Source organism: Coregonus lavaretus (assembly GCF_964263955.1).
Source record: "Coregonus lavaretus genome assembly, chromosome: 5".
NCBI lineage: Eukaryota > Metazoa > Chordata > Actinopteri > Salmoniformes > Salmonidae > Coregonus > Coregonus lavaretus.
Window position 1 is genome coordinate 49,722,955 of NC_139992.1, and position 11,315 is coordinate 49,734,269.

The window sequence follows — 11,315 nt, forward strand, 5'->3', positions numbered from 1 at the left end:
CTAAGAGGGTCCACCAATAGCTGTCTAGTTATCCACACTCCAAGCTGATACATATTCAATAACTTTGTGGCTCAAGTCATAGAGATTGATCAAGTTCTCTGTTCATTTTTGGTTGCAGTCATTACCAGGTTTCAGCCACCTAGACCTGGTATACTAACCTGAATCTCAGGTTTCGCTGCACACCGGCTGTTTATGTGGAAGTTGGAACAGTGGTCCACATTGTTAGGAGAGTTTGACAAGTACATGTGGGAGAGTGGACTGTATTGAGATGCTGCCATCTAGCGGTAATAAATAGTATGACAACCATTAAAGGTGTAAGGCAGGGCTCTTTAACTCTGGTTCGTTACAGTTATCTAAAAACTCTACTTAGAATCAAGGCAGATCAACTCAATAACCCTTCATAAAGGGCCTAATAATTCTCTAATCGAATTTTAAGCTGTAAGCCAACTGCTGTGCATACGTATACACAGTTCAGTGCACTGTGAGGGGAAAAACTACTATTATACACAAACACATACACTCTGGGAAGGAGTATTGGAAATACTGGGCTAGATGAGAAAATCCCCCAAACTGAAACACACTGACAAAGTATATACACAGTTAATGTTTTATTAAAAAAGAACTTATTACGGTTTATTTATACACAACTATTTAAGAGGTTATAATCCTGTAGATAGAGAGCAGTGGAGGCTGCTGGGGGGAGCTATAGAAGGATGGGCTCGTTGGAATGGAATTAATGGAACAGAGTCAAACATGTGGTTTCCATGTTTAATACCATTCTATTTATTCCATTCCAGCCATTCCAATGAGCCTGTCCTTCTATAGCTCCTCCCAGCAGCCTCCACTGATAGTGTTTGTCTTGTGACAAGCATGCCCACAATGCAAAGTAAAAGGAGGAAAGGAGAAAATGTAGAAGAGAGATTGGTTGAGAGAGGGAGGAGGAGGGAAGAGGAGTGAATCCACATAAGACCAAGGACAGATTAAAAAACACCCTTTCGACTTTTTCAAGTAGAACACACTAGGTACAAATACAGAGTTCCTATAAAAAAAAAAAAAAAACAGCCATTTTCCATGCCGTGTGCCCAACGTCCCCTGTAGTGAAAGCAGTAGGACTGTGTCTGGGTGTGGTTCGTTCCACTCTGGAGAAGCACAAAGACAGAACGTGAGGTGCACATGATGAATCGAGCCCCTCCACTCCACACCAGATGCATGCAAGACAAGTACACTACAGCCAACACAGGGGTCAGGGGTGATGCCACAAAACAGCACTAGGGGGCGCCGACGGTGCAGATGGAAGCCAGGCCTCTAGCTTCCCCTCTGATGTAATAGTCTCTGGATAGAAGCCACTAGCTAAGGCCTTCAGTACTGACTTCACTATGCGAGGTGGTTGGGGGTACTATGGCTAAGTACCACTATCTCTTAGGAACACTCAAACCTTTACTACAGTAATTGCTTTGGCCCCCACCCACCTCGATAATACTTTGAACATAGGTTGACTTGGGTCAGTGTTAATAGTGTGTTGGGGGAAACTAGATCTCATATTGGGTCAGTGTTAGTGTGTTGGGGGAAACTAGATCTCACATTGGGTCAGTGTTAATAGTGTGTTGGGGGAAACTAGATCTCACATTGGGTCAGTGTTAATAGTGTGTTGGGGGAAACTAGATCTCACATTGATATGCCTATGGTCTTATGTATTTCAGAGAGGGAGGGGCTAAAAATTGAATCAAGCAGTAAAACTTTTTCACAATCTTTTCAAAAATAATTTAGAATCAAAGTTGCAACGGAAGCACACTCATGTTTATTGGATATTTTTGGATTGTAAGTCATCGAGTCCTCGACTTGAGTTAAAAACAAACAGAAAAACAAAGGTTATAAATAGTCCTCTCATCATGGAGTTAGATTGGGGAGAATAAAAAGGAGGGGGTGAGAAAGAAACCAAAATGTTTACCATAGCAACAGACCACAGCTGAGTACATGTCGTCTTTGTATTGCCCCGTTTGTGGGAACATCGACACTTCTGCTTGAAAACCAAACCCATAGTTATAACGAGGACAACACAAGAGCACTCTTAAAAAATACCAAAATATCACATTTACTCCCCTCTGAAGTGTCCAAAACAAAAAATGGGCTCCATTGCATTTCTCCACTTATTCTGATGGGATGTATTTTTCTTACTTTTTCACTTTAGTACAATACTGCATAAATGTGAAGAAAATAAAAAACAAAATCATAAAATTCAAGCTGAATACTTAAAATACAAAAAAATAAAATGAATTCTAATTATCTTCAGCATGACACAATTTGGCTGAAGTGTAAGTACATACACCTTTGTTTTAACAGTGGTGCCCGTAAATTATTTGATTAAAAAGGAGAAATAAAAGAGAAGGTTTCCATATAGAGTGAATAAATACAGGCAGCTCAGGAAACGGCAGAAGCCAACTGCAAGGTACTCTGCTGCGTATCCTTGTGACATCATTCAGTTTTTGCAGGCTCCATTTGGCCTGTGAGGAAACATGGGAACCCCAAACACACGTCCCTGTCTTATACCAGGAAATGGGTTGGAATCCAATCTGTCTTTGACCAGAGAAGAGAGGTGATTATCCAGGAGCCTTGAACAGTCAAGCTTTTAGGGAACACTGACATTAAAAAGAAACAAAATATGTGGGCTCCCATCCAATCCCAATGTGGCCTTCATCACATTGGGCAGTCTGATACTTTCATCAGGCCCTATGCTTTTGTTTTGCCCAGACTATCATACATTCAGTCTAGTTTCTCCATCAGTCAATTAATTGCCATTGTCTGGATTCACTCTCACGTTGATCTGTACATCTCTGAAGGGGACCAGCAGGTATAGATCCATGGAATATCTGATGTAAACCCCACAATTGACACTTTACCTCCAAACATCTATTGTTGTTGTTTTACTTATCAGACAATTGCCTGAAACAAGCCAACTCTGTAATATACCCATATATGTCTTTAGTTGAAGATACCGTCCAGCAAACGAACTATCCCTACACCAAGTCAAAAAAACACATATCATAGTTTAGCACGAGCAATAGGCAAAGTTGGTAAGTTCAACAATGTTAGCAAAAAAAAGACCTGCAGATATCCCCCCCTGTATTTTCCCCATCTAAGAGTGAAGGGTAACCCAGGTAAATCACTAAGCCTTATACACAACGCAACTCAAGCCTTCAGACAGTAGCCACACAAGCAGTACTACTTTAGTGGAGCCCTACACTAGCCTAACGCAACACAGTCCAACACAACGTCACTTCAGGATCATGCCCAAACTGTACAGAATGATGTCCTCCCCCCCAAAAAATAGATATATTCTGTCTTTGCCACCAAAATAAACAAGGTCCAAATCCTCTAGGAGGGAGGAGTGGGGGGAGGTTGTAGGAAATAAAATAAAACCTTGTGCTTTTTTTGTTGTTTTAACAAAAATGCTTCTTGTGATTTTTCCTATGCTCCTTTTATTTTGACAAAGAAACAGAGCTGAGGTGAGTATGTTGGGTCTCTGTGCTGTGGCCGGTGAGGTAAGGTCGGCCACTTCTACCTCACTTTCCAACACATCAGCGTTCAATCCCTCATTCTGGGCATTATTCACCCCTAACAAACTTCAGTGGATAGTTAATACCTATGGCGTTCCAGGAAGTGATGTACTTTTCTAAAGGGGTACAGGTAGTCTGACAGCCATACCAGCTTGGACAGGCTCAGAGAGATGTAAGCGCTTTGATTGACGCGCTGGCTGGGTTCATAAGGCTCTAATGAGAAAGGTGAAGTATCACTGTACAAGCAAGGTGCTGCACACACATACAAAACAACACAGGCAGCTCCTAACCCCAGCCAAATGAAAAGCACAAATGACAGAAATGAACACGAGAAAAACATTGGTAATATACAAAATAGATATTGAAGCTGCAATTCCCCTCTTTCATATTACTTTAAAATACCCAATCACCTGTCTAGCAGGACAAGTCGACAGCCAACGACGGCAGGGTGATGTATCTAATGTATCCAATTCCAATCCAACTTTACCATTCAAACACAAATAAAATCCAGACAGGTACGAATTCGGCTGAAGACCTGGACCATAATTGCCATGACTATGACCTAACTCTCTCTAGTTCCTCTTCATCAACACATTCATGAGATTAAGAGAAGGGAAATCCCCCGGTGTCCCACTCCCGCCGCCTATTCAGCCCAACCCATAGAGCTAGTCTCCATTTTGTCAGGTCGTTGGTGCAGTGAGGGTAAGGCCGAAGGGGACTGCATGCGTTGGAGCTAAAAATCGCAGCTACCGGTGGAATGTGGGCACTGCTACCGCTACGTCCAACGCACCTTTACAGGGATTGAAGGAGGAGAAAGCGACTGGGACATGGAGAAAACACAAAGCGGGTGGAGGTGTGTGTGATATACACAGAGGATTGATATCCATAAAAATCCTTGTTTTAGTAGTAATAATAATAATAATAATAAAAAATCAACTTATATGAATATGATGTCTGCTTTCTCATGGTTAGGAAATCATACAGTCTGTGGTTTTAAAGGGGAGTCGTCTCCCATCACTACAACTCCATATCCTGGGCTTCGTCTTCAGAGAAATCCGACATGGAGCTTTCCGATGAGGAGTCGCCCTGGCCCTCCTCCTGCTCCTTGAGAGCCTCCTCTGTTGCATATTTCTGGATGTACTCTGTGGAGAGCAAGGCAGCAGGGTCAGTAACACTCAACCTCATTGGCTATACTCTGTGGAGAGCAAGGCAGCAGGGTCAGTAAGACTCATCCTCATTGGCTAAGAGCTCTGAGCCAGGGAGCAGACACGGGTGCTTTAAAACAGGGAACAAAGCAACAGCCAGGAGTGACAGACAAGACACACACTTTAGTATATCAGATCTGAACAAAGGGTGGCCTATGGCTTAAGGCAGGGGTATCTACTGCACTACTGAATTCCCTTGGGACAGACAACACTGAGTAAAGCAAGGCGTATGGAGAGAGGCGTACCTTTGATTTTCTGTTTGTACTCCTCTGGCCGGTGGAGGTACATGGCGGCCGCGTCTCCGTTCAGCGGGTCGATGGGGTTGGGGTATGCCAGCAGCTGAGGCAGGAACGACTCAAAGATATTGGTGAGATCTGTGGGAGTGGACGATAGAGAGAGAGAGCGAGAGAGAGACACAGAGATATCGATAAAACAGGCCACAATGAACATACATAAGACGACTTTGCTAAAATATTGACTTTTACAATTAAAGCATTCTTTTAAAAAACATAACTGCAGATTTGACATGACCGGATAGGTGATAGTTATGTAATCTAACCCTTGCTTACACCTATCCAATCATTTTAGGATCAGTGATGAGTAAAGGGCCTCTAGGTAAAAAACAAACAAAAAAAACATCCTGCCAGAGGAAGGCCCTTCCACTAGACATACGGTTGCAGGCCTTTGCCTTTTCTCTGCAAGAAAATTAACGCTCAATGGAAAATGTGCAATGCTGCAGATGTCTACTGGATGCAATAATTAATATAAATATATATATATATATATATATATACATACATATACATACATACATACATGCATACATAGATACATACATACATACATACACACACACTAGATGACTGCTAGGGGGCGCTGTGTTGAAGTCACAGTGCCTCCATCTTGGCACTCCCCCTCCATTGGAAGCGATTGAAATGCATTTATTAATGTCTACATTCGTTTTTACCACATTTATTATATTACAGACACCTTAATGTATACTTTTAATTATATTACGTGAGCTAAACATAAAACATTTTTTTTTATAAATACAAAACATTTTCCTTAAAGTATAATTGTATTGTCCCCACTACAACAAAATACTTAAATACATGTAATATTGTCCTTGAAACATTTAATTGAAATACTGTAGAATTCCATTAATTCCTATGGAGGACTGCTCCTACTGGGGAGTGCCAATATAGCCGACTGGTGGCTTCAAAGCCTCTCAATGGCCAAAACACAGCATCAGCAATCCAGTTGATATACATTGACTGGGTGTCTCTATTGGTTAAGTACAAATATGATCCGAAAATACACATTATTGGGTAAAACTTTAGACTGACTGTAACCCAGTGTTTTAGACATCAAATCAAGTGTATTTGGTCCCTACTCATAATCAAGACCTAAAGTAGACAATGCTTCATTGATTGGGTTGTTTTTGTCCCAACCCCTCCACTACAGTTCTGGAAATCTAATTTGTTAGAGCTCTCAAAGTCCATTCAAAAACACTGGCTACTGGCAAAGCCCACAGTAGCCAAACCAAACATATTGCCTAATTAACTTGAGTGACTTATCTCGAACAAAAACAAAGCCGCGGTCCAAAACACACAGAACGAACGAACCCTGCGCAGAATGAACCGGGAGGCTTCAGAACTACAATAATAACTCAGTAATCTTCTGATAAGAAATACATTCCGTTCCATATTGATTAGTCTCTAGAAACATCAGTTTCTATAAGTGCAGTGGTAAGTTATAGCAATGTTTGGCGTCCCGTGTGGGTTCATGTGAAAACCCCAGTGAAAGTAAATAGTGAGGACTAATGAAACATCTGTTGTGGATAAACAAGGTCATCTACACCAGTGTGCTGCTGTCTTAACCTTGTAGAGCAGGGGGGGTCAACCTCATTCCATGGAGGGCCTAGTGTCTGCTGGTTTTTGGTTTCTCCTTTCAGTTAAGACCTAGACAACCAGGTGGGGGAGTTCCTTACTAAATCAGAGATCATAATTCATCAATCAAGTACAAAGGCTGAGAGAAAACCGGCAGACACTCGGCCCTCGAGAGACTGGTAATTATTACTGAGGAATTGATTGCAATATGGAGGGGAGTAAGAGATGAGGACAGAGTGAGAAACAGAGGCACACAGAGACAGAGAACAAGAGCGGTTCTGTTCTCTCAGCTGAAGAGTTGTTAATTATTAGTGTGAGGAGATGCAGCTAGGCCCACCTCTTTTCTGACTTTGCTGGCTCAGGGTATTACCTTGTTAGCCTTTTCCCCTGTAATCCTCTTACTGTGGATAGCTGACCGCGCTCCGCTCCTACATGAAGCCACACCCACCACTTTTTCCACTTGTTTCTCAAGTGACGCCAGCGGGCATTTTTTAAATTAATTTTTTACACTGGACAGGGGGGCCGTGGCCCATGTGCCTGTGTCACACATATGCGTAGACAGACAAACACACACACACATCCAAGCTCTGAGCCACCCCACTCACCATAAAGGGCTGTCCACGTCTGGTTGATGACATCTAAACACACTGTTCCTGACCTGGAGATGAGAGGAGAAGAGAGGGGGTTAAGGAGGCTCTCTTAGACACTTCCTCTCTACACAACAGTGAGGAGCGCCCCAAAGTGAGGTTGGTGACAGAGGAGAATAAATTCATTTAAAAATTCACCCCTGAAATGCTTGAGGCAATGTTTTCATCATGAGTGTTTTCATGTTTTGTATTCAGGACAGAATATTATGGTCAGTTAACGTAGAGGATCAGACTGTTGTTCTGTGTTTTAAATCCTCCAATGCCCCCTCTCACCATTTGATCTGGGAGACAAGCCAAACAAACCGTTGATGTCTTTGAATGGACATTCAATGAAAATAGAATCAGATTATGCTACACAGGACCTTAGAGATGGGCATGCAAGTGCTTAACAAGGTCATCACTAGATGGTCACTAGATGCTTGCGCAAGCTCATTAGCTATTAATTCTTCACTACGGGTTAGGGTCAAAAGGTTAGGGCCAGGGTTAAGGTTAGGGCTGGTGGCTTAAGATGGATTTGTGGTTAGAAAAGCTCCATGCTGCCATTCGCACCAGCAACACAAGACAAGGTTAAGGTAATGAGACTCATGAAAGAGGGCACCATGTACTATTTCAGTGTTCCTTTAAATCAGAAGTCGTGATCAACTTACGCTTCATCGATGTTGGGATGGAAGATTTTATTCATGAATCCTGCAAACGAAAGAGAAAAACAACAGCTAAAGAAGATGAGCAATACGCAAATCAACTATAGATGTTACCTGTTACTTCTAGTAAGAGGGAGCCGTACTGCAATGGCTGGCCTTGTAAAACTGCACCTATCCGGTGTTTGTGACAATAATAATACATATCTATATTTTGTGTGTGAACTGAGAATTGAACCCCAGCGGCCCCATGCCAACCCCCTACCTATTGATGGGGATTTGAAAGGGTATTTGTCCGGTAGATCTACTCGCACCTTCCATACGCCCCCCTCGTACGCTGCTGGATGGGAGGAGACACAGAGAGGAGGCGGATAACAGACATGCTACAGGAAAAGATCACATATGCACATCCAATATCTTTGAGCAGTTGCTGGAATATCAAAACAGTTCGGTAAATGGTAGAATTAGAGACTCTGCGCTTTCTAATCTAGACCTATGCTGTCATGTGGTTGATTGGTGACCAACATTTTCACCAATAAACCACATTAGGAACATAGATTGCGGTGTGCAGTGCCTTTTTCCCCATTTATGTACATAGACATGTAGGCTTCAGACCTGGGTTCAAATACATGTGCATTTGAGTATCTTGTATTTTAAAAATAAATCTGTGTATTTTAGTATTTTCAAATACACAGCCCCAAACAAGTACTTTTATTTGAGCATTTGACTGGTTATTTGTTAAAAATAAAAATTGACAGCATTTCCAAATACATGGGAGTGTATTTGAGTATATCAACTACTTTCCAGGTGTATTTCCAAATACATTAAAATATTCAACTACTTGTCTTTTCAAATAAAAGATATCTGAATACTTCAAATGTATGTGAAAGTAATTGCGATATCTGAAATAGTATTTAAACCCAGGTCTGGTAGGCTTATATACTAATGACATCATTGAGGGAGATACTTAATATCAGTACAGGGATTACAGCAGAGAGACTTAACCATAGAAACCCTATGGACTTGACACTGCAGCGCTGTAGCCCTTCACACTGGGCAGAGGAACAGTCTTCTCTACACCACTGACATCAACAGTCAGAGGAACAGTCTTCTCTACACCACTGACATCAACAGCAGAGGAACAGTCTTCACACTGGGCAGAGGAACAGTCTTCTCTATACCCCTGACATCAACAGTCAGAGGAACAGTCTTCACACTGGGCAGAGGAACAGTCTTCTCTATACCACTGACATCAACAGCAGAGGAACAGTCTTCTCTATACCACTGACATCAACAGTCAGAGGAACAGTCAGCATAAAGGTAAAACGAGCAGGCATTGATTTTCCTTTGATTCTACACAGTAAAGTATTTTAGCCATAGGCAGCGAAGAGTTCTTTACTTCCAGATCAATCTCTATAACAAAGACATCCCATGACTGGGTTCCAATGGAGAGGTGTTGTGTGTGTCATGAACTACCAGAATACCTGGCGAAGAATAAGAGCGTGGTGCCGAACTGGAACGGGACAGCACATGCATGCACACACTCAGAAAACAGACTAGTGTACTAGTGTATGTACTCCAAAGAGTCCTTTCACAGAATCCTGTTCTGTCTGCATCGTAACCACACACACAGACATCCTCTCTTTATTGCTGTGGAATCAGGGGAGGGTTTGGTGAGACAGATGTTGTGAAAAACACGGTGAGAAGTATCTCCACCTACACCTCCTCTACAGGCCACGTTCTAATCCATTTTCCTCTCCTGCCCCTGTGAACTTCACTCAGCGTTCAGAAAAGAACAGGAGGCTGACATTCCTGTGGTAGCGGACTTGAGGGCCATTGCTTCAGTCCAACGGGACCATCGTAACTGAATCTCTGTTGTTGTAGCTGACCGGAGGTCCTGGCTTCAGTCCAACGGGACCATCTTAACTCAATCTCTTGTGTTAAGTGGTCCTCTGTAGCTCAGCTGGTAGAGCACGGCGCTTGTAACGCCAAGGTAGTGGGTTCAATCCCCGGGACCACCCATACACAAAAATGTATGCACGCATGACTGTAAGTCGCTTTGGATAAAAGCGTCTGCTAAATGGCATATTATTTATTTATTTATTTATTTGTGGTACTCTTATGAGTAAACATCAGACATGATAGTGATTCATGACATGACATACAGTATGAACACATACTTGCAACCTGTTGTCTGGAAGTGATAGTTAGTGGTTTTCCACTTCAAAGTAAACGTTTGTCAGACGCTTTCAGACCTCAAAAGTGGTTTAGTCCGGGATGATTTTGTAATGAACTAGGCGATCACTTTAACAATGGAGAATGTCTGAAGTTATTTGATTAGGGGCGGGACTTAAAAACATAAGGCAGTTAATAGGTAAATAGGACAGAAACATTTCCATAACATGAACAGCTCACATCCATAGAAATGATTTGAATAAGAAAAAACACTTACTTCCTTGTTGTCCATAAAACTTCACTACAAATTCATTGAGTCCACTGAGGATTGTGACTTCGTGCTTGCTTTCGATGCTGTGTTCAAGGAGGTTAAGGCTAATGGCCATTGGACACACTGGATTTGAATTACACAACGACCTGAAACTCTAGCGGAGGTGGCTGCGGCTAAATAAATAACGCATCTCTCATTTTTTTTTATTCCTCTTTGTTTTGGTCACAGAAATGTTTGACCTCATTAATAGGATAATGCACCTGCTGATGGGGGAAACGCTTTCTCTGTGGAATGTCATCACAAGCTTCCTCACAAGGGAGTTGAGGAGAGAACACTATAGACGGGTTGGTTGTTTAGCAACAAAACCGACGCTTGCGCAACTATGGGGCAAAACAGACGGGTTGGCTTAGATTGTTGACAACATGTAAACAATATTTCGTCTCCAATGTTTATTGAAAACATACATATATTTGCACAATGAGCACTTGTCTCAAATACATCGTTACAGTTGTTGGTTAGCTAGCTAGCGGATTTGTGCCATATTAGCATAGACATGAAATCAGTCAAAACATCTCAAAACAAGACATGCTATCAAGAACAAGATGAAACTAGCTGAAACGAGTCACCTACGATTCCTCACATGGCAGTTTCTTGTCATTGTTGCTATCTGACCATCCAGAATCACAACAACTCACGGCCTTCTGCCCCATTGAAGCGTGTGCATCGTTTTCATGACGTTGTCAGCCAACCGGTCTATCCGATCTTCTCCCTCTCCCGCCGTCTCTTTCGCGCAATGAGAAGAGAATAGCTTGTGACAGGTAATGAAAACCAATCAATGGGAACAAAATCCACTGAGGCTTTCCTCGACTACCCTCTGATCTGTCAGTATGTCTATGAAATCAATGTCAACAATTAGTTGTATTATTACGTTTCCTT

General features: G+C 42.1%; 1 protein-coding gene across 2 annotated transcripts in view; it reads right to left on the reverse strand.

Annotated features, from left to right (window-relative positions):
- Nucleotides 1-1,779: 1,779 nt before the first annotated feature.
- LOC311129153 (ubiquitin-conjugating enzyme E2 H) overlaps nucleotides 1,780-11,315 on the reverse strand; it is a 22,400-nt gene continuing 12,864 nt past the window's right edge. Inside the window, exons 2-7 of one of the 2 annotated variants that reach the window (XM_084161454.1) lie at nucleotides 10,386-10,462; nucleotides 8,199-8,273; nucleotides 7,943-7,982; nucleotides 7,254-7,306; nucleotides 5,005-5,133; nucleotides 1,780-4,696 (exon numbers count right to left, since the gene is read on the reverse strand). In XM_084161454.1, the coding sequence (XP_084017580.1) occupies nucleotides 4,572-4,696; nucleotides 5,005-5,133; nucleotides 7,254-7,306; nucleotides 7,943-7,982; nucleotides 8,199-8,273; nucleotides 10,386-10,462 (499 nt within the window). In that variant the 3' untranslated portion in view covers nucleotides 1,780-4,571. The remainder of the gene's footprint in view (nucleotides 4,697-5,004; nucleotides 5,134-7,253; nucleotides 7,307-7,942; nucleotides 7,983-8,198; nucleotides 8,274-10,385; nucleotides 10,463-11,315) is intronic. The other variant, XM_084161455.1, reaches the window with a different exon arrangement.